The 23745-nt window shown below is 43.0% G+C and overlaps 1 protein-coding gene across 1 annotated transcript in view; it reads left to right on the plus strand.

The window, feature by feature from the left end:
• SLC9A8 (solute carrier family 9 member A8) overlaps positions 1-23745 on the plus strand; it is a 58880-nt gene that overhangs the window by 2344 nt on the left and 32791 nt on the right. The window contains exons 3-4 of the mRNA XM_037500220.2: positions 6223-6303; positions 18936-18994. Coding sequence (XP_037356117.1) covers positions 6223-6303; positions 18936-18994 — 140 coding nt within the window. The remainder of the gene's footprint in view (positions 1-6222; positions 6304-18935; positions 18995-23745) is intronic.

Raw genomic sequence — 23745 nt, forward strand, 5'->3', positions numbered from 1 at the left:
AAGAGAGAGTGAGAGCTGCTAGTGGTTGCAAGAGGTGGAGGGGAGTCAAATGAAAGGGCACACAACTTTCTGACCAGAGCTGAGTTATGTCTATTGTAGCTGTTACTTGGCTTCCATATAAAGTTTTAATGAAGGGTTTTGCTGCCGATCAAAAGATCAGACACCTTTTCCGTGACGCAGTCGCCCTTAACCTCTGCCATTCCCATTAGCCATTGTCATGACTTGACAAATCTATGTACCACCTGTGCTTTTCTTTCAAAATCTCATTTTATCAAGGCACCTCCTTTAGCAAGGAAGGAGATTTAGGCCCAGAGAGGTTATGTGATTGGCATGCCTTCTTTTTGGGAGTCTAGACATTGATCCAGGTTGCCCAATATCAGAAGCTTAGATAAAAGGCAATAACTGAAATGTTTCCCAGACACTGGAAAGTAAATAAAGTTCTACACCAAAAAAATCCAGTTGAAACTGCATAACCACTTTGGATTAGCTGACTGAGGAAGAAATAGCTTAGAAGTTGACCCAAGTCCAAGCTCACGTAGACATAGTGAAGTCGGCATGTTGACATTTCCTATTCTTTAATGATACTGAGTCATATTTCTAATTAGATCAGATCTTTTCAGAAGAGTGAAAGGTACAATTGGATTACAAGGTGCAGGAAATTCTCTGATGACTATGAGGACCGGTTTTGGTTTTTGGTTTTTTTGGGGGTTTTTTTTTTTTTGGTTTGTTTTTGAGGAAAAGTGTAGCCTCTTTTACATTTATATTTAGACTATTAATGGTCAAATAATTTTAATAATATAATTATTTTAAAATATAATTTTATTTAAAATCCTAGGACTTAACTCTCATAGGCTTTTTAAATCTTTTACATTGATTATTGATAAGTACTCAAGATGTACAAGTTTCTAGTCAACTCTTTTTTTACTAGTAGCTAAAAGACTGATCTAGGATTCTTTCCATTCATGGGACAAAACCAATTCAAATTGATTCAAAGAAAACAAACTGTAGGGGTGGAGTTGCATACTCATTGGCAAATGGAACCCCAAAACTACCAGTGGCGTCATCTTCAGACTTAGCTGGGTTGGGTCTCCCAGAAAAGGTACTCAGTGCACACGTCGCCGTGCTCAAGTGTAGTGTCCCACCCAGATTTATGGTGCCCAGGCCATTGTTTTGTCGAAAATGTAGTTGAATTCTATTTCTAAGGGATTATTTGAACAATCAAGAACATTGTGTTTTCCTTTTTGTCATGGTAGTTAAACACAAAGAAGAAATGCAGTTCTTTTCTTGATCAAGAAATATTTACACCTGAGTCCTTAATCCAAAAGGAGTATGATTAGTCTGTTTACATTGTTGTTAACTTGATATTTTAGAGAATATAAAAAGCAGCTCTGGAAAAAATCTTTTATTTTGTAATCACTTTTTTTAACGGGAAGATGAAAAGAGTAAGACTTTTCAAAGCAGTTTTCAGGGTGTGGAGTATTTAAGATTAGCTTGTGCCAGAGACTACAAAACAGGTTTTTATAACATGCTTTTTAATCTAGGCAAAATCCTGCCTAGTGTTAATACATGTTTGTGGCCAGAAAGGGCTGACCTGTATTTTTTCTCCTGGATTGTCTTTTCTTCAAAGAGATCATAAACCTATACTGTACAATCACATTAAGGTGGTTTCCTTTTCACCTAATCAGATTCTGGACAGTTTGAGTTGGTATCTCAAGTTTAATGTGTGGGTCAACATGCATAACAGAATGGAATGAATTTGAAAGCATTTTTTTTCCTCTGATCTTATATATTATCAACAAGATACATGTATCTTGTATTTTTGTTCCCGATTAGATGTCAAAAAATGTAAATTTGATAAAGTAAAAAAAATTATTGTTAATAGATAACTTTGGTGAATTGAGGAAATCAGTCCACCGTTCATTGCAGATTTTAGGAGCTCCTGGCCTGTAACACAGTCACTGCCACTTTTATTTACTATTTCAGTTAAGTGAAATGAAATTGTAACTTTCATGTCCTATAAGCATGTCAGAGGATTACAATGTGTGTCCCTTTATTTTATTTTTGTGTAGAAGAACTGGGGTGTAGGTCAGAGGTGCAGGGGGTGAGAGGATTCACCAGAGACAGAGTGGGGAGCAGAATGGGCAGATTGACTGAAGTACACTCCTGAGGGGAGCAGTGGGAGAGACAGGAGAGGTCTACTGTGCCATGTGGGTTAGCTCCCTGGCCTGGGATTGAACTCAGGCCATAGAGGTGATAGCGCTGACTTAACCCTTGGGCCACTAGGGAGGTATTCCCCTTTGTCGAGAAGGATTCCAAAGGTCAGTCACTTTGACTTTTAGAAGCTTGAAATCTTCTGACTTTTAACCCTTGCGATCTTTGACTCCATAGAAGGAATGGTGAGTCACAGTTATTGACTTACACTAGAGTTAACAATTAGTATCATTTGACACAAACATTTTTGCAATGGGCTATTAAATTTAAGTTATTAAAATTGATGTGTCTGTTTTAATATAGTTTCCATAATTATTACCTCAAACATGAAAAATTAGAAGCATATTAATTTGCGCTATACCTTACAAGAGGGTTTTTTTTCCCTTCTTGCTCTCTTTTTCCAAGTGTATTTGAAAAAAGATGTATTGACAATCATATTTGTAAGCATGGGCATTTGTTTTAATATGTACGGAGCCCTATACCTTGCTTTTTCATCTCACACAATGTCTTTGACGTCTTTCCATGTTAGCGTTTCCTGTATCTAATGTTTTTTTTTAAAGATGTGCATGTGGTAAAATAAATATAACATTAGAACCATGGACCATTTGGAAGCGTACAATTCAGCATCATTTAGTATATTCACAATGTTGTATAACCATCACCACTGTCTGGTTATTGACATCACCAGAACATTTTCATCCCTCCAAGAAGGAAACCTAGTGTTATTAAAAGTAGTCACTGCGCTTCCTCCCTTATCCCTCCCCAGTCTCTGGTAAATACTGTTTTCTGTCTACCTCTAGGAATTTGCTTATTCAAAATATTTTATACAAATGGAATCATACAATCTGTGGCCTTCATATCTGGCTTCTTTCACTTAGCATCATGTTTTCCAGGCCCATGCAAGCTGTGGCCTGTGTCAGAATGGCGTTCCATTTTATGGCCAAATAGTATTCCATTGTATGGCTCTTCCACATCATCTGGCCATTCATTAGTTGATGGACATTGAGTTGTTTCCTCTTTTTGGCTATTGTGAGTAATGCTGCTGTGAACTATTATGTGTAGTGTGTGGACCTGTTTTTATTTCTCCCAGATATATACCTAGAGTGGAATTGCTGGGTTGAACAGTAACTCTGTGTGTATCTTTCTCAGGAACTGCCAGACTTTTTACAGAAGCTGCACCATTTCACATTTGTACCATCAATGTGTTTGGATTCTAATCTTTCCACATGCTTGCCAACACTTGTCTTTTTCCCAATTTTGTTTTGCTTTTTAGTTATAGTCATCCTATGAGTATGAAGTTGTTTCTCTTTTTGATTTTGACTTGCATTTTTCTAATGAATAATAACGTTGGGCATATTTGCATGCGCTTATTGGCCATTTGTATGTCTTTGGAGAGATATCTGTTCCGCTCCTTTGCCTCTTTAAAGTTGCATTTTTGTTGTTGAATTATACGAGTAGATATTCTAGAAGCTAGACCCTTACAAAATGTTATTTACAAATATGTTCTCCCACCTGTGGGTGGTTTTTTCGGACCTCATTGGCTGACAATTCCCTGACTCTGACAACCCTGTGTTTAACGGTCTGTGGACAGTTTTCCCCTTTGTTTTTTTACTTAGGAGCAAATAGTTGTTTGCTGTATGTGAGTAAATTTTTTAAGTTAATTTTTTCTTCCAGCTTGATGCAAAGAAAGAGAGGACACTGATTCAGCTTCCTAGACCTTTTTATTTCTCTTCCCTTTTTCTGCCCCCTAGACCGTAGGCCTGCTGGCCGGCCCTGTGTTATGCTTATACATTGGAACTTTTTTCTTGCTCTTAGAATATAATGTAGAATTTTTCTAACTGGGTTAAATATTTATAATAAAATAACACTACAGATTGATAGTTTAAAGCACAGAATGAAAGGAGGACAAAATTTCTATATTTATAACTGTTTCCTTTCTCTGCCACCTGGTACTTTTTGGTGGGAATAAAGATACCCAACTTGTCAGTGCTGGCTCTGAGGGTAGCCAGTTAACAGCTCAGAGATTGTTGAAACATTTCCTTTTCCAAAAAAAAAAAAAGCAAAATTATTTTTAGTACTGTTAAAATAATACTGTGATTGATGCAAAGGTTTACCAGGTGCCTAGTGAGAGAGAGAGGCATGCACACTAACGTACATTTAGGAATTATTTATGTGAACATACACATTTTTATTTTTGGTCCAAAAATACTTATTCCTTTCAATAGTTTTACATCCATTTGTTTCCTTTCTTTCATGACAGCACCCATGAGCAGAAAGTCAGATATTGTGCTTATTTTTAATTTTTCAAGATGTATTTATTTATGTGTACAAGAACTGGGGTATAAGCCAGAGCTGTTGGGGAGTTGAGAGCATTCACCAGAGGCAGAGTGGGGAGCAGAACAGGTGAATCTCCTGAAATACACTGTTGAGGGGAGCAGCAGGGAGACAGGAGAGCTCTGCTGTGCCATGCAGGTCAGCTTCCTGGCCAGGGATCAAACTCATGCCCGCAGTGGCTGGCGATAGCTTGGTAGTGTTGAGACTTTAACCCCTGTGTCACCAGGGAGGCCCACTGTGCTTATTTTGGTGACTGAGGAGGGAAGGCAGCTGGGCGGTAAGCAGTGGGTGCCCATGCTTCCGGCCCTGCATGGGAATGGGCCTTCACACTGCAGTACCTACCAGTGATGTGACTTAAGCCTCAGTCTTCTCACCTCTAATCAATGGACACAGTGGTGATAATAGCTAGTGCAGAGAGGTGCCAGGGGTCCAAGGAGCCATTATTTGGGAAGTGCTTGGTGCAGCGCCTGGTTCACAGGGATCTCTCAACTAGTGGGAGCCCCAATACCTATCTGGGGAGCAGGAACCCCATCTGTAGGTCTCTGATGTTATCATCAAACCAGGGGTGTTCTGTGGTTAAAACTTCCTCATTTCCTTCTATGGTGGCAAAAGACTTTGTGTTAACATATTCTGTTGGAGTTACATTTACATGAAAGCCAGTGACTTCCTTGACTTTCTCCTCACCATTTAGAGTTTTCTAGTTGATTACTTCTAAAAAGTTGAGGAACATTTCTCAGAATCAGGGACATTTGAATAATTTTATTTTTTTTAAACTCCTTTTTTGAGGAGTTAGTTTATTTTTTATTTATTTATTTTTAAGATTTATTTATTTATTTATACAAGCACTGGGTACAGTCAGAAGCGCGGGAGGGTGAGAGAATTCACCAGAGCGGGGAGCAGAGCAGGCAGAAGGACCCAAGTACACTGCTGAGGGGAGCAGCGGGCGGCAGGAGAGGTCTGCGTGCCATGTGGGACCCTCCTCCGGTGGCTGGGGAGCGCTGGGAATCAAACCAGCACTGCAGAGGCTGCGGGCAGCTTCGTAACCCAGCGCTCAACCGCTGCGCCACTGGGGAGGCCCACATTTGAATAATTTTAAATGGTGATAGAAGGTTTAACCACTTAGGGAAAAAAATTAGATGTCTGTTGCCCTTTCTAGAATCACTGGAAAATAAACTAGTTCAGACATGAAAAAAAAAAAAGAATGGAGGGCCTCCCTGGTGGCGCAGCAGTTAAAGACAGCACTGTCAAGCTATCTCTAGCCACTGTAGCATGAGTTCAATCTCCAGCCGGTCAGAGAACTACCCACATGGTGCAGCAGACCTCTCCTGCCTCGCCCACTATTCCCTCAGCAGTGTATTTCAGTAGATCCTCCTGTTTTGCTCCCTACTCTCTATGGTGAATCCTCTCACCACCGCCCACCCCCCTCCAACACCTCTGGCTTACAGACCAGTTCTTGTATGCATAAATCTTAAAAAAAAAAAAAAAAAAAGGGAGAAAATGTAATGTGTTCTGAGTCTATGTCCAGGTTTAGAAATAAAAGACTGAGAATACAACTGAAGTTTTCTATGTCATTGCCAGTTTCCATTTCCCTGGGAGCCTCCCAGTAGTAACATTGAACTTGATGTTTATCATTCAAAAAATCAGACTGTGATAACAATGTCTCATTTTTCCCTACAGCTATCTGCATCATATTAGTGCATTTACTGATCCGATACAGATTACATTTCTTACCAGAGAGTGTGGCTGTTGTTTCTTTAGGTAAGTGCTTATTGGTAATTCTATAATAAAAGTAGTAACACTAACTACCATTTTTTGAGTGCCTCCTTAATGCCCCAGGAACCACAAGAAATTAAGTACATACCTGATTTCATTTAATGCTTACTGCAGTCTGGACAAGGGTGTTATGATCCCGTTCTACAGATGAGGACACAGGCAGTGACCTCCTAAACGTCACACCTCATGGCTCAGTTCTCCTAGAGCTACCCTTGGGGTACACTGACCTCTGGGTGGGAATGGGCTTCTAGGAAGTGCTGATACCCAGCTCAACTAAGGCAAGTAATTAACAGTTCATAGAATTGATGATTTTGCAGGCAGAAGTGTCTCTCACGTAATAGTTGAGAAATGGCTCGCTTTTATGTCAGTCAGAGTTAAAGTCTCTGAGAGCATTTCATTCTACCCCAGTTACATTTCTCTTTTGTTTCCTGTGGCAATTAACTGTTAAGGTAATTAGCCTCTAGAGGGGATGGATGAGTGTAATAACAGGTGTGAGCTCACACACTGGTTCATTGAAGTGGTTTGTGAAGAAGCAGGGACCTTACCACATTTTCAGTATTAAAATCAAGACTAAAATGTGGGTGGGAATGCTTCAGGCATAGTAAATAAGGTTTTAGTAATGTCAGCTAAGCTTACCTTCATTTTTTATATTGTAGTTGTGTTTGCTAGTTTCCACTTGCCCACTAACAACGTTTAATTTTTCCTTATCGCTGCTGAAGCTTTACAAGGCTCTTTTCCTTGTCGATCTTGTTTAGTATATTTCATGATTCTTTCACAATATAGTGATGGTTTAGATTAGCTTTGAAGCCGAACATTCAGACTCTCCCCGTTCACCTTCCCCCATTACCAGCTGTGCTCCTACTACCCTGGTTCAGCACCTCGAATTGGTCTGGACTTCATGATACTAAGACGTGCCAGATCCTGGCCTGTTTTCATATTGCCATCTCATTTAAACCTCATAATCCCTAGGTAATGTTACATTTTAAGGAAGAGACTCAACCAGATAATATTGACTTTCAGTAAAGAGAAGACAGTTTTGCTCAAAGAGTCCTTGCTCTGTATTTAGGAGACCCTTCAGCTGCACATCTTCGTGAGTGTAACAAACTTAGCCAAGGAGATAGTCTGAGAGCTCTAGAAATGGGAGGATAGTTCATTAACATCTCTTTCTTGCCGTTAGGCTCATTGAAAATAAGCTGCATAACTAATACTCATTATTCTGGGGCATTTCTTAAAGACCTGTAAGGAATACTCCAAGGAATTTAAAGGCTTGCGGTCAGTTTCCATAATTCCTTAAAAATAAGAACTAAAATTATTGTGCACTTAACACAAATGGAAATTAAAATGGTTTGTATCATTTGGTCTAGAATGTCAAGTTCTTGGCTGTTTGCGTGAATGTTTGGGTATGGATAGCTTAGTGAATACCAGTGCTTGTATTGGAACTTACAGTAGACAGTGTTAGTTGCCTATCCAAGAGCCACCTCCCCCTTCAGTAGACCCCTAATTTTGGTCAGGTGTCTTGCTAGAGACTCAGGGAAGATGGGCCCCTCCGAGTCACTTGGCCTTCACCCTCATGACTCCACTCTCCTTTGATGGTGAGTAGTTGAGAAGAACAGAGGCAGCGAGTCAGAGTGAGAGCAAGGACAAGTGGTGGGTTTTGAACATGTTTTTCCTCTCTGATAAAAAGAAATTTCCCGCGTATTAGGATGTGAAGCTTGGAGCACAGGTAGCCATCTTGCAATCACTGTGATTCCGAGACAGAAGCCAGTAGAAATCTGAGGATTGCCAGGGTGAAGACAACCCGGTGGCTTGACTGTGCTGTAGTGTGGAATTGATAGTTCTGGAGCTCCCTGTCCTGGAGCTGCCTGTTACATGAGAAAATAAACATCTTTTGCTTAAGCCATTTTTTAGTCAGGTGTTCTTTCACTTGTAGCTCAAAAACTGATCTAGGACTTTTTCCATTCATGGGACAAAACCAATTCAAATTGATTCAAAGAAAACAAACTGTTGGGGTGGGGTTGCATATTCATTGGCGAATGGAACCCCAAAACTACTAGGGGCGCCAGCTTCAGACTTAGCTGGTCAGTCTCCCAGACTCGGTTTTTCTGTTTCTCAACACTGTTTTCCTTTGTTTTGGCTGCACTCTCAGGCAGGCTCTCTCCATGTGGGAAGTTGTTATAGCTTCAGGCTTACTGTTCTTACAATAACAATCCCAGTGGGAAAGGTGACCTCCTTTTCTCCTTGGTTGCACCAGAAGTCGTAGGATGAACTCTGACCAGATGGCCACCCCAGAACTGAGCATGGGGTGGAATGGTGAGGGCTCAGCCAAGGCTTTCTGTCCACAGGATTCACTTCTTGACTGATGCCGCAAAAATACTGATGTGTAGCTAGTCTAGTCAGGTCTTGGGAGGGGTGATGAGAAGGTAAGTCTTGCTTTCGAAACATACCTGCTAACTCTGGTGACTGCAAAGCTAAGAGCTCTTCCAGGGCAAGAGTGCTGGGGATCCAGAGGTATTTTTTATTTTATTAGGACATTTGGTTAGAATTTAGAAATGCTGACAAAGCTATCAAAATAATTCTGTATTGCATGGAAATTTCAAGAAAGCTTTTTTTCTCCTACTGGAGCAAAGTATAACAAAATATTGAGAGAGCCACCATTCAAGAATTTCTAACTTTTGTGCCAAAAAAAAGAATCTAGATGAAGGTGCCAGAGAAAATGGGGTTTTCATCCGTTCTGGGATAAATTCCTAGCCTACCTCTTCTAACCAAAAGTTACTTTATAGTCTGCAGTCACTTAGAGATATTATCCGCCTTTTGTGTTACAAAGCAGATAGAGCTTAAGCAGATAGAGCTCTTAAGAACTCTTGGTATGGAAAAAAAGATTATCTGTGCTCTAAAAGAGCATTCCCCCTTCCCTTCTCTTTTATTGTATTTTCAAATTACAAGACTTTGTTTATTCTTTATAAAAACATAATATTAACATGAAGTTCTAAAGATGTTTCCTTGGCCTTTATTCAAAGCTTTGAGATACTTGCTGTACTTTATGTATTTCTGTAGTTTGAGCCTTTTGGGGAAACAAAACTTTTTCATAACAGTTACACAGAAAAAAAAAATCATCTTCACAGACAACTTCAACTATTTTTATCACGCTTCATTCTTTTCCAAACCATGTGTGGACATTTACATAAGGATCACATGACTTGCTTTGAGTTTATATTATTTTTTGTGTTTTTATTGTTCTTTTCATGTATTAGTTAAGTTCACATATTTATTTTAAAAATATTTTATTTATTTATGCATACAACAGCTGGGGAACAGGCCAGAGGTGTGGGGGGTGAGAGGATTCACCAGAGACAGAGTGGGGAACAGAACAGGCAGACTGACCGAAACACAGTGCTGAGGGGAGCAGCGGGCGCAACAGGAAAGGTCTGCTTTGCCATGTGGGTTGCTCCCTGGTGGGCCGGGGATCAAACTCATGCTGCAGAGACTGCGTATTGCTTCATAGTGCTGTGCTTAACCCCGTGCACCAGCAGGGAGGCCCCTAAGTTCACATATTTATTTTTACTGGCCATCTAGTGCTGATTCACTGTGTATGTATTTTGGATTGAAATTTATAAGGAACAAAAATGAAATAATCACAGTGCCCACTCTCCTCTGTTGTATATACCAAGGACAGGAGCAGTGTATTTGGCCCCAGGATCTGAGTGAGGAAAGGCCAGAACAATGTTAAGTAAAGGGCTGGAAGTTTGACTTTGAAATGTCAAGGTCTATCCTGAATCTGCTGATCATTAGAAAACCTGCTGATGTGTTACCTTGTCAACTAGATTTGCTTGAATCATTAAGTAAATTATACAAAAATGCTCCCCTACCAAAGCTGAAACTATGTTCGTGTTTTTTTTTGTTTTTTTTTTTAAAGAACAGTGTTGTTTTTGTCAATGGTGGTTTTGAGTGGAAGATGAGAAAAAAAAAAAATTAGTTCTAGAGTTACTGACTAGGGCCTCCCTAGTAGCCTAGGGGAGTCTCAATGCTGTCACCACTATTGGCCCAAGTTTGATCCCCCAAGTTCCATTGCTGGCCAGGGAGCTAGCCCACATGTGGTACAGACCTCTCCTGTCTCACCCACTGCTCCCCTTAGCAGTGTATGTCAGTAAATCTGCCTGTTCTGCACCCCACTCTGTCTGATGAATCCTCTCACCACCTGCACCTCTGGCCTAAACCCCAGTTCTTCTATGCCAAAAAACCCGCAAAAACAAAGTTACTGACTGAAGGTAATTCTGGGAAAAAACAGGTAAGTATAATTAGAACATTATTACTGGAAGTTCTTTTTTTTTTTTTGAATGTTTAAAACTTACCTAGGGAGAATCCTAATTGTAGCTGAACAGCTCTCAGTGCCTTTTAGACTAACAGACCCTGACCAATGCTGACACTGCGTAAAATGCCCTGTGGACAACTCTCCCTGAATCTTAGATGCTTTGCTTTTTATTATAGAAGAAACTGGAGCTAGTGGGTAAGACTAGATGAGAGGAACTTCTGAGTGAGAGGGAAACTTGTGTCCCTGCACAAAGAGGCTCCTCTGCTCAGCTGACCACTGCTTTATGCAAAACACCTGCCTTTCCACTTACCGTTGCCTGGCGCCAAAACAGAGGCAACCTCCACTCCATGCATGCCTGCTGTCTCTAACTAGAGTTAGAAGCACCTCGGCCCTGGCCTCAGGGCCAGGCTGAACTGACTCAGGCCAGGTCTTCATCCAACCATAATTGTCCCCTTCCCCAGTGCTAACCCCCAAGAGAAGGGGGGGTTGTGTCTGGCCACCTGTTCACACATCTGTTCACAGGGTACCTGTGGTCTCTAGACCTGCACAAGCCTAATCACTAACATAGCACTTCCACCTTATAAGGATCGCACACTTGGCATAGTGTACCAACTATGAACCTGGCTGCTGGGCACTTGCAGTCACAGCTTAGATGTGGTCTCTACTAGGGCCCAGTAACATTCTGGGAGCAATTTCGGTTTTTTTCCCATTAGAGTTTTATGGATGGTGTATAGTGTTTTCCTGCAGATGGCATGACCTTGCTCTAGAACCCTAGAGATCTAAGCTGAGCCACCCTCCTGTGGGGCTTGGCGGCAACGTCAGCTGCCTACTGCTCTCCCTTCAGCCCTCCCAGTGCCATCTGAGTCGGCCAGATCACGTGGAGCAGGCAGCCAGCTGCTTGCAGCTGGACCTACCCACGACCAGCCTCCCACCAACCCTGTACACAGTTGAAGTTGCCCTGGGGTGAAATCCGCTGCCTCCAAAACCTGGAGGAGGTCGACCCAGCCCCATCCTCCATCCTAAGGAGGAGGTGGAAGGTGCAGGTCTTGCCCTTTACTTGGAGGGAATGTCCGGGCATGTTCCAGGCTACTTGATCCTTACCAGCATCACTGATGGGCAGGACCCTGAGACTTCCTGTCCCGCAAAGCATGTGTCTTACTTACCAAGTCATCTACTGGCCACTTCTTGCCTGTCACCAATCTAGCACGAGGTCAGCAGCGTGGGGTCCCTTGGAGTGCCTGTGTGGTCTGGGTTCTTTGGCACGATGTTATACCAGAAGGCAGGAGCTCCTATAAGGCACTAGCCTGATTTGGGCTTTCTATGTGATCTTGAAAAATCCAGGCTTTAATGCTCTTTCAATGACAGTTGTTGTGGAGCAGGTCCGCAGGCTGGCAAGCCCGCAGCGCATCTTTACTCTTTCCCTTTGGGCATTCTCTGGCATCTTCTCCTTCGCGCAGCCGTGGCTTGACCTCTAATAGCTGCCTCCACTGCATCCATCCCCTGAGTGAAGCCGCCTTTATAGCCTCAGCCTCCAGGCTCAGGTGTGCCCACTCGCGCATGCCCATACCATACTCCAGGTGTCCACTCTCAGGCACGGGTGCCCTGCGCCCATGCTCCCCAGCGCTTCCCGCATTCAGGGCCACAGGTGATAGCCACAGAGGCTAGAGGCGTAGAAACCTGACCAGTTCACTTACCCTACAAGCTCCAACATCAGAGATGTTGGTTAAGCCCTGCGTCTGCCACCAGCATCCCGACCCAGGCCACCCGGGGGACAGTCTCAGTGGTGGCGCTGCTGCCCCTGCTGCCCCAGGCAAGAGGCTGTCAATACTTTCCCTCGTTACTGACCAACTGCTGAGTGGTCCAACAGCAGAACCCCACCCTTGGTGTTGGCTTCCTGTGACCACCCCTCTCCATGAGCGGTTGACACAGGGGCTTAGGGTTGAGCAATTGAGCGTCCTCTTGAGGAATAACCTGTAAGGAAGGACGTAAAGCAGACTAGGGCAGGAGAAAGCCAAACATTTGGAGGTGATCTCAGGCTAAGTCTGCCTGAACCTCAGAAGGGCTCTGGGGCAAGAACATAATCAGAGTTGTCCCTCAAAGCAAGTGGGCTGGACTCCTGTAACCCCCACCCTACCCCATCATTAGCCATTTCGGGGGCGGGGACAGCCGTGAGCCCTTAGCAGTCAATACTCACAGCAATTCACACAGATGGGCCTAGTGCAAGGAGACAGAGGCCTCTCATCACCTACCACAGAAACAAGTGGTAAGCAATTAGAAATGCCTATACCCCTCTTTCAGCAGTTTTCCTGTGGCGCCCTCACACAAGTGAACAGGTTCACGCATTTGGGAGTGGCAGTGGCAGCAAAGCCTGGAGAACGCAGGAGGGCCCATTACTGGGGACGCGTTCCCCGGGGCATGTTACTGCATCCGAATACACTGCCGGCACAAAAATCGGGGAGCCCTTTGTGTATTGATGGGGAATGGTTTCCGTGATAGTAGGGTAAAGAAAATGTCAGGCTTTTCTGCCCTCCCACCATCAGGATAGATGATGGATCCTTGTCCTGAATGCATGCCTGATGGCGGGCACCTGGAATAGGGTGTGGGCATAGGTAGATGGGATTCAGCTGAGCTAAGACTGTGCTTTTAAGGGTGGCGTCACCGGGACGCCAGCAGAAGCCGAGAAAGAAGCCGAAGAGAAGCAAAGAAGTGGAAGCAAAGAACGCCAGAGAGCCCAGATAGAGTGAGGATTTGCTGGGGGCTGGGAGGACTACCAGCCTCCCAGCCCCCCAGCACCCCTGCCTGCCATATGCCTGGTGAACCCCAATAAAAGACCTGCAAAAAACCACTGAGGACTCTGACTCCTCCTTTACCCGGTCTGCATGGGATCAGAAAACCTGCACCATGTCTATTCCTGCCCTTACAGTGATGTAGTGGGAAGTTAAAATCAAAAGACTATGAATATTGTGCTACCATTTGTCTTAAAAAGAAATATAAATATTAAAAAATAAAATTAAAAATGAATTATTCTTCAGTACATGCTTATATCCCTGTGACTTTAAATGTATAATTACAGAAAAAATGCATAGTGTAACCAAGAACCTGGCAACACTGATGGCTTCCGGGAAGGAGAAAAGGAAACAGGGGTGAGAGGGACACTTAACCTCTTGTACCCTTTTAATTTTGTTCCATATGCATCTGTAAGGTCAGGAAGGACCACAGTGCAGGTTTTCTGATCCAGCAGACCAGGTAAAGGAGGAATCCTGGAGCCGTCCGTGGCTTTTGCAGGTTTTTATTGGGGTTTACCCGGTACACGGCAGGCAGGGGGGCCTGGGAGCCAGGAGGCTGGCAGGCCTCCCAGCCCCCAGCAGGTCTTCACTCTGTCTGGGTTCTCCGGCCTTCTCTCTGCTTCTCTCTCGGCTTCTGCTGGCATCCCTGTGACACCCCCTTAAAAGCACAGTCTCAGCCCAGGTGAATCCCATCTACCTATGCCCACACCCTACTCCAGGTGCCCGCCATCAGGCATGCATTCAGGACCGCAAGGATCCATCATCTATCCTGATGGCAGGAGGGCAGAAAAGCCTGACATTTTTCCTTACCCTACAGCATCTCTTACATCATCAAATGAAATTATAATAATTCACTTAAAACATTTCTGGGTCTGTTGCTGTAGGGGGAGGACAGGACACAGTGCAGGTTTTCTGATCCCATGCAGACCGGGTAAAGGAGGAGTCAGAGTCCTCAGTGGTTTTGCAGGTCTTTTATTGGAGTTCACCAGGCATATGGCAGGCAGGGGTGCTGGCTGGGAGGCTGGCAGGTCAGCCCAGCAAGTCTTCACTCTATCTGGGCTCTCTAGCGTTCGTTCTGCTGCTTCTCGGCTTTTCTTTCGGCTTCTGCTTCGGCTTCTACTGCTGCTGCTTCGGCTTCTGCTGCTGCTGCTTCGGCTTCTGCTGCTGCTGCTGGCATCCCCGTGATGCCGCCCTTAAAAAGCACAGTCTTAACTCAGCTGAATCCCATCTACCTATGCCCACACCCTATTCCAGGTGCCCGCCATCAGGCATGCATTCAGGACAAGAATCCATCATCTATCCTGATGGCGGAAGGGCAGAAAAGCCTGATATTTTCTTTACCCTACAGCTGCTTACTAACTAAGCGATGCTGGACCGTAGCCTGTTTCCTTATCTGTAAAATGTAGGCAGCAATGCCTTCAGGTCATAGGATTGAAGATATTAAACAAGATATTGCATGCACATCACTTAGCATAATCCGATTACCTGTCTGCTAGGTAATCAATGGCTATTGGCTACTGCAATTAATATGGTCGTCTATATTATCATTGTTTATTGCCTTGTATGGTAATTGTGAGGATGAGCTAAAATAATGCATATTGTATATACTAGCACAGTGCCAGGCACTGTGTGTGTTTTTTAACAGTGCAGAGAAATGTGATACACCAGCATTGCACTCTGGGAGCGATGTGCTTTGGCAGTTCCTGGCTTAGGTGGTGGGACTCAGCGTGGACCCTCCCTATGTCTTTATTTTTTTATTTTAATATCTATTTATTTATGCATACAAGAACTGGGGTGTAGGCCAGAGGCACGGGGGGTGGAGTGGGGTGGAGCAAATTCATGAAAGAGACTGGGGAGCAGAACAAGCGGATCAGCTGAAATACACTGCTGAGGGGAGCAGTAGGCGAGACAGGAGAGGTCTAATGTGACACATGTGGGCCAACTCCTTGACCAGGGATTAACTCCTGCTTCAGTGGCTGGCAATAGCTTAATAGTGCTGAAACTTTAACCCCTGTGCCACCAGGGATGCCCCCCTCCCTGTGTCGTTAGTATCACAAGACAGCCAAATGCACCAGGAGCCAGCAGTCCAGTGTCCTTTGCTGGACCCTGAACCATCAGATAAGCAACTTAAAATCTGAACTCTCCTACCTGCAGCCTCCTCTTGAGTGACAAATCCTGGGAGGAGGGATGCAGCAAATAATTATTAATTGCTCCTGAGATTTTGAATTAATCCAGTGTTGTCCATATACACAAAGGTCCATTGGGGGCACAAAAAAAAAAAATTAAAACTTGCGTTCCTATTTGTTTTTATTCTCTCTTTCACAATCTCTCTTTTTCATGAATACACAGCAGCATTTTGTATAATGGTAAAAATAATGTAGCATGAGGGTGCATGCTCCAACCCTCTTTATTGATAGGAATGTTCAAAATTATAGTTACAGTACTACTTCCATCTGGCAGTCGGCTGCCTGGTATAAATTACTTTCTTCTGTTGACCTGACTTTCAACCTCAAATACAGAAGATAAAGGAGTAGTTTACCAGCTTAATGTACCATAGTTTAGACCTGGGAGATCTCAGAAAGGATTATTCAAGTATTGGTAGTAGTAGTAAGTAGTAATAATATCACATATATTTTACCAATTTCCTAATGCATCATAAATAATGGTATCAAAGCAAAGTTAGGCAATACCGTTATTGAGGATTTTCAAATATAACTGTTTCCTAAGCACAGAAGTGTTCATCATGGCAGTAAACTTGGTGTACATTTACAAGAGAAAAGAAAGTTGAGTTTTGGGTTGAGTGGAGAAAAAAAATACTAGCTTTAAACATGAAATCTGAAACAACGAAAAGAGGTTCAACTTCCCTAGTAATCAGGAATGATTACTGATTGCAGACTGCCTGCAGATGCAAATTGAAACCTTAAAGTAAAACTCCTTGCCCGTCCTTTCAGCAGAAATGTCAGTCTGATGATTGCCCAGCATTGGTGGGATGTGGCATCGCTCTCCTGTAATGCTGCAAATCAGCACAGCATTTTGAAGGACAATTTGGCAACACTTTTGGAAATAAAAAAGGCTCCTGCCATTCATTGGCTCTGGATCTGCCTTCGGGAAGCACTCTTACAGGGCATGTACAGCCTGCTCATTGCAGTGCCGCTGTTAACAGCAGATAGCTAAAGCTGTTATTAGGGGAGCGGTTAAAAAAACTGTGATAAAAAAAATATATATATAATTCACATGTCATAAACTTCACAATCTTGAAGCGTGCAATTAAGTGCTTTTTAGTACATTCACAGGGTACTGCAACCATCATAATTGATTTTAGAACTTATTTATCACCCCCAAAAGAAACTCTATACCTTTTAGCTGCTGTCACAAAACCCTTCCCAGTCCTAAAGTAATTTCTATCTCTATTGCTTTGCCTATTGTCGATGTTTCATATAATTGGATCATAAAATACCTGTCTTTTTGTGTTTGGAGTCTTTCACTTAGCATGTTTTCACAAGTCATCCATGTTGTGGCATGTTAGTGCTTCATTCCTTTTTGTTGCTGAATAAAATTAAATTATGTATCTAGGTAAACCACATTTAGCTTGCCCATTTATCGTTAATGAACAGTTGGGTTTTTCCCTTTGACCTGTTATGACTAATACTGCTATGAACATCCATGTACACGTTTCTGTATGACCATATTTTTTCACTTCTCTTGGGTATTTGCTAGGTCAGATAGTAACTTTTGTTTCACTTTTTGAGGAATTAACCAAACTTTCCTACAGCGATTATACCATCTTACAACCTTGCCGGCAGTGTGTAAAGGCTCCAATTTCTCTATATCTTTGCCAGCACTTGCTGTCTTCCTATTTTTTTAGAATTCTATACATCCTTGTGGGGATCAAGTGGTATTTTACCATGATTTTGATTTGTGTTTCCCTAATGAATAATGGTGTGAGTGTCTTTTCAAAAGCGTGTTGGCCATTGTGTCTTGCAGAAATAATTGTTCAATTTAAGGCATTTTTATGCTGTGCTGTAGGACTGATAAAAGGGATAAGGCAGATGTATATGTAATCATCGCTGATTAGATCTCAAAGACAATACTGAGCAAAATAGCAAGTAGTACAATGATACAGTACTGTCAGTTTTATAAGAATACACACGGGCATGCCATATGTACAAACACACACACACACACACACACACACACACCAGTACTGTGTGGTTAAATATAAATAAATATGTAAGAGGATAGAGAATGGTCTGGTAAGATGCTTGGCTACCTTGGGACAGGAAGAGAGAACTAAGAAAGAAATGGGTGTGAGATCTTACCATATGATTTCACTTGTGTGGTATAGAGAGAAAACAGATGAACTAAATAAAACAAAAATAAACTTTTAGGCTGTAAGACCAGCTAGTGGCTACCAGAAGGGGAGGGGGAGAGAGAAGGAGAGTGGGTAAGTCAGAGAAAGGGAGACAATGATATAGGGAAGGAGAGATTTGGACTCATAGCGGTGACCTTAACCTGTAATATATACACATGTTGGTTCTTGATGATGAGCTCTTGAAACGAATATGATGCTATAATGCAATGCTTTTTTGATTAAAGAGGCGAGGGAATTTTGGTTTTGCTTATGACATTTTACAAAGTACTTGTGAACTTTTTGCTTGGTAAAAATGTGTATAAAAATTCCTCAAAAGCATTAGGGGGGTTTCTTCCGCTTTCTGCTGTTGGTGGAGAAAAGCTCCTTCCTCGGAAGGGAACAGGGAAAGACTTCCCCGCCAAGCGTCCACAGTGGTCTTTGTCCCAGATCAGCCCTCACCAGAGACTGTGATTTAGGAGGGCTCTGCTCTGGTGTCTTCCCCAAAAGCCCCCATGGTGATTCTGATGAGCCAGCAGGGTTAAGAATCATTTATCTAGTGAGTAAAGCAATTGTCTCCAAGGTGCTTCCTGGGGAATTATTTTTGGTAGGTCCTTTATGAGAGAATAATGAACCTGTCAGCTTTATGGAAACATGCCTGAACTTAGATGGTCTGTTTTGCTCCAGGAATTTCTCAGATTTTGCACTTGAGATGATTCGCTGCCTTTGGGTGTATCTCTATGTAGTCTACATAGTGCAGCCTTCCAATCCCGAAAAGGGGACCTGGGATTCTTGATTGAAAATAGTAGGACTGAGCTGCTTGAGGCAAACTTAGCTTGTAAGCCTTTTGCCATTTCACCCTGGAGATGGGTGGCGACAGCAAAAATGCCAGGTGGTGAGTCCACGTACCAGGAGGGCTACCCATGGGACTCGTTTTGTGAAGCTTTTTCTCCCTGCCACCCCTTGTTGATAGTGTTTGCCTGAGATGTGAGAAGCTCATGTGACTCACAAAACTTCACACTAATGTCCACTCTTCTTTCTTTTAGACATAAAACTTGCAGAAGTCCATAAAAACCATTTAGAGACCTACTAATACCATTTCTCTAAATAATAAATCTGAGTAATTTTTCCTCATACCTTGTATTTATGTTAAACTTCACATTTTCTCTTCTAGGTATTCTCATGGGAGCAGTTATAAAATTTATTGAGTTTAAAAAACTGGCAAATTGGAAGGTAGGTTTGCCTAAATGTTCTTGTTATCTTAAATGCAGCTTTTATTGGTTTTTCTTAATTTTAGCAACACTGATGGTTATGCTGACTTTCTTCTATTACTTCACATCAGTGAAGTTGCTTATATTGTCCTGTTAATTTTTTAACATTCTGTTAGAGTTGCTATCTTTACATCTGAGGTTATTTATCTTTTCTTGAAAAAGTATAAATTCCAGTTTCAAGTGAACATGGAAATACTCAATGGCATAGTTTTTTTTAATTTGTGTTTTTATAATCCTAGACTAACTTGCTATATAGGGGGAGGTTGTAATTAGCATTAAACATCAAGCAATGTTAATTGCTCCCAATTTCATTCTGACATCTGACGTGAGGATAATAAAACATTTGTCCAGCACTGTAGCACTTACAGGATGCTGTAACTCCTTTTGTCCCCATGACAACCACATGCTCTAGCTCCACCAGGTGTCATCATCCCCCTGGTGTTTACCGATGAGCAAGGTGACGCTCAGAGAAGCTAGGCCCAGGGCAACCTCACGGAGCTAGAAAGCGGCTGAGCTGCATCTCACTCCAACCCGCTGGTCCCACGTGCTCTGTATTTTCTCCACCTCATCCTGCCTACCTTGGTGCGGGGGTGCTTCTGCCCCGTGTCTACACAGTGGTGATGAGGGCAGGAGCATCATCTTTGGTCCAAGGACTAACTGGAACTCAAATTTCTTTCTTTTTTTTAAAAAGATTTATTTTATTTTTTTATGCATATAAGAGGTGGGGTATAGGCCAGAGATGCAGGGGGTGAGAGGATTCACCCGGACAGAATGGGGAGCAGAACAGGTGGATCTACTGAAACACACTGCTGAGGGGAGCAGCCAGGGAGACAGGAGAGGTCTGCTGCGCCATGTGCTGGCTGGGGATGGAACTCATGTTGCAGTGACTGCCGATATCTTCACAGTGCTGAGACTTAACCCCTTGCCCCACCAGGGAGGCCCCTGGAACTCAAATTTGAACTTAAACTTGAACATGCATTCTGGAAGAGAGGGATTAACAAGTGTGTTACAGAATGGATTTTGTGAAGGGAAGAAAGATCCATTTCAAAAAATGAAAGAATCATAGGGTTGAAATGTGTCACAGCTGAGCACCTCCTACTGGGAAGGGGCGCCTCCATGCTGGGACCCACTTACCTGTGAAACCAGAGAGTGTATAATCGCAGAGCAAGCCTCATAGTCTGACCTAAAAGAATATTTGAAACTGTTGTAAATATTATTCAGGAAAACTTGTATATATTAAATGAATCCTCAAATGTATATTGAACTCTAGTTACTTCCAGAGCCCCTCAGCTGTGGAGGGTTGGGGAGGGACTTGGGGAGACCCACTGGAGCACACTATGGGTGACAGCTCTGCCTCCCTGCAGCAGGCCAACTTAGCCTCCTCATAGTGGCTCAGGCTGGAACCTTCTCTCTGCTCCTAGGCTGGATGTAGTCTGATGTGTAGATACTGCCCACCAACACATTTGATTTGGTTTGGTTTAAAAATCAACAGATCAAATGGAAATTGGTTTTAAAGCAATTAAAATTGTTAGTTTGATTTAAAAATGTTATTTATCTATATAAAATTCTGGGAAATTCTCATAAAATTCTGAACTTCTAGCTTCTCTTAAAGAAGCAGAAGCTCTTAATACCAGACCCACATTCTCCCAGCAGGGGCCCGAGACACTGGGCTGTGGCCACTCCCAAGGTGATGTTGGGTGGGCCTGGGAAGCCTGTGAGTTGGTGGGTGGTGAGGAGGTTGCCCTTCACTTTTAGTTTTATATGCCTCAGTGAATTAATTTTTCAACAGATGTTACTTTTTAAATTAAAATAATAGTAATATGTTTAATAGTGCAGACAACTGAACTGGGAAATGAATGTAATTAAGTGCCTGAAGCGCCATCCCTGCAGCCAGAGCATGACCTCAGAGCAGGATGGGGCTTCCGGGCTGGGATGATGAGGACAGGCTTCCCGGAGGAACAAGTGTTCTGGAAAGCCAGAGTGGGAAACAGGACACCTGTTTGGAAACTGGCTGCTTCAGGGAGCAGTGGGAGTTAAGAGAAACAGTGAAGGAGCTTGTTTTCTTTCCATGAAGTTCTGTGTCCAAACAGTTGTGCTGGGCCTGCCTTTGGCTGGTATGGTCATGTTTAATATGTCTTCAAAGCAGCTTGCTTTTTTAGGTATGTGCATTTTTATAGCCTTTTTTTTTTTTTAGGAAAAGCTCTGGTGGCAAAATACAGATAACATAAAATTTAAAATTTTAGTCCCTTCTAAGTGTACAATCAAATAGTATTCACTACATTCCCAGTTTTGTGTAGTCATCGCCACTATTTCTTTCTAGAACTTTTTCATCGGCACAGACAGAAACTCTATCCCATTAAATAACAACTCCCTAATCCCTTGGGCCCCACTTTCTAGTCTCCTTTTTTGTATCTATATTTTTTTCTTTTTCCTTTTTTGGTAGTTCCTGTTCTACTTTCTATCTATGAGTTTGCCCAGTCTGAGTCCCTCATATGAGTGGAACCATGGCGTATTCGCCCTTTTGTGTCTGGCTTATTGTACTTTGGTTGGTGTTTTCAAGGTTCATTACGGCAAGTGTCAGAACTTCCCTGCCTTTGAGGCTGAATAATTTACTCATTGTTGGAATAGACCACACTTGGTTTGTCCATTCATCGCCGGTGAAGGGAGCTGTCTCCCCCTCTTGGCTATGGTGCATAATGTTACTATGAACATTGGCATACTGGATACATCTATGTTAAAGGAAACTTCTTAATATCGTGCCAGGTAGAAAACTGATTTCATAAATTTGATAAAATCAAAGTGTAGTACAGATATCTGTGGTAGCCTCTGAGGCCAAGCCTGTTCTCTCAAAAAGGGAGACGAGCACATTGGAGAGAGGCGCTCCTTAGGCAGCACCAGCTGAGGTGTCTGACTTAATTAGGATTGAAAAGCGTCAAAGGGGGGCGGACTCTCAGTCTGTGGGGCCCATGGTATTTGACACGCACTGTTCAGGTACCCCTGAAATGGTATTTGGTGACTTTAGGGGGTACCTGAATGTTGCCAAAAGGAACCTGGATCTCTTTCTAACACTGTACCCCTGTGAGGGGTAACAGAGTCCCCTGTGGCTTTGTCACACATCACCACATGCTGGGTAATGAAAGCTCCAGGCTGTTCTCTCATTCTGGAGGCCAGAAATCTGAAAGCAAGGTGTTGGCAGGGTTCCAGGGAGAGTCCCACGTGGCTGCCCTGCTTCTGTGTGCCCGGGTGTTCCCTGGCCTGAGGCAGAGTAGCTCCTGTCTGCCTGTCTTCACATGGCCTTTTGTGTCTCAGTGTCCTTTTCTGTCTCTTAAAAGGACGCTCTCAGGGTTAGGGCCTGCCCTATCCAGTGCTATCTCACCTGCATTCTTCCTTAATGACCTATGTAGAGACCCTATTTCCAAATAAGGTCATTTTTGGAGAGTCTAGGTGAACACAACTCAGGTCTGGAACTCTTGTGATCCCTGGCAGGTGTGTCCTCCTCCTCCCAGGGAAGGGCTTCATTTCTGAGATTCCAAGAGGAACTATCTACTGCCCAGGTCCTGAGAGTAAGTTCCACAAAGCTCAGAAATCGGCCCATTTCTCTTCACCTGGTCCCAGACTGAGTCATGAGCTTGTTGCACAGGCAGTTATTTTAAGGCTTAATAAGGCATTTTCAGAAGCCGTCATTTGCTCCTATTTTGAGCCTTTTGGAGCACTGTTTTAGTCTTTATGGTAACAGCTGTATATTTGTAAGACTACATTTAGTCACTCTTTGAAATAGGAATTTTGACAAAAAACCAGTCTGTCAAGATTGTGGCATGGAAATTTTCATCAGAAAAGGGGGCCTGCTCATGTGATATTAGATAGACTGTATCTTACATCTTGTCTTTTGGGCTTCAGGACAAATATTTATTTTTCCCAAATCCACCAACAAAGAGAGATGTAGCGATAGAAAATGAAATTATTTCATTTCCCCAACAATGGCCATATTCTAGAACTATCTTTCATAATGATACTTAGTATTTGGATCTGAAAGCGTGGCAGAGGGCTCACTTTACAGCCATGTCCCCTGTCATAAGGCCCTCGGGTGAGTTAGCAAAGCGGCCAGAGGAAGGGACAGTTGTCGCAAACCTGCGTAGGGTTTGCTTTTCTCAAAGTAGATTGTTTTAGGGCTTCCCTTTATCTTTTTCCTGGAGGATTCCAATTTGTCGACTTGTTTTGGAAAGTGTTCTGAATTATTTCTGTATTGAATCAGTTTTCTTTTTTTTATTTTTAAGATTTATTTTTATTTATACAAGAGCTGGGGTACAGGCCAGAGGCGCGGGAGGGTGAGAAGATTCACCAGAGACAGAGCAGGGAGCAGAACAGGCAGAAGGACTGAAGGCTCTGCTGAGGGGAGCAGCGGGCGGCACAGGAGAGGTCTGTCTCGCCATGGGGGATTCTCCCTGGCCGGCGGGGAATCGAACCAGCACTGAGGAGGCTGCGGACAGCTTCACAGCGTGGCGCTCAACCCGCTGCGCCACCGGGAGACCCTGAATCAGGTTTCTTATCCTCAGTAAAGAACAAAAGCATCCTGCTGTCTGTTTGGAAGCAATTTGTTCTGTTCTGTCTTCTGCCAATCACCTTTTGAAATATTTGTCCTACATTTTATTTTTTTTAAAAGATTTATTTATTTGTGCATACAAGAGCTGGGGCACAGGCCAGAGATGCGGGGCG

Source organism: Talpa occidentalis, unplaced genomic scaffold (genome assembly GCF_014898055.3).
Source record: "Talpa occidentalis isolate TD23 unplaced genomic scaffold, MPIMG_talOcc4v2.1 talOcc4.10, whole genome shotgun sequence".
Taxonomy (NCBI): domain Eukaryota; kingdom Metazoa; phylum Chordata; class Mammalia; order Eulipotyphla; family Talpidae; genus Talpa; species Talpa occidentalis.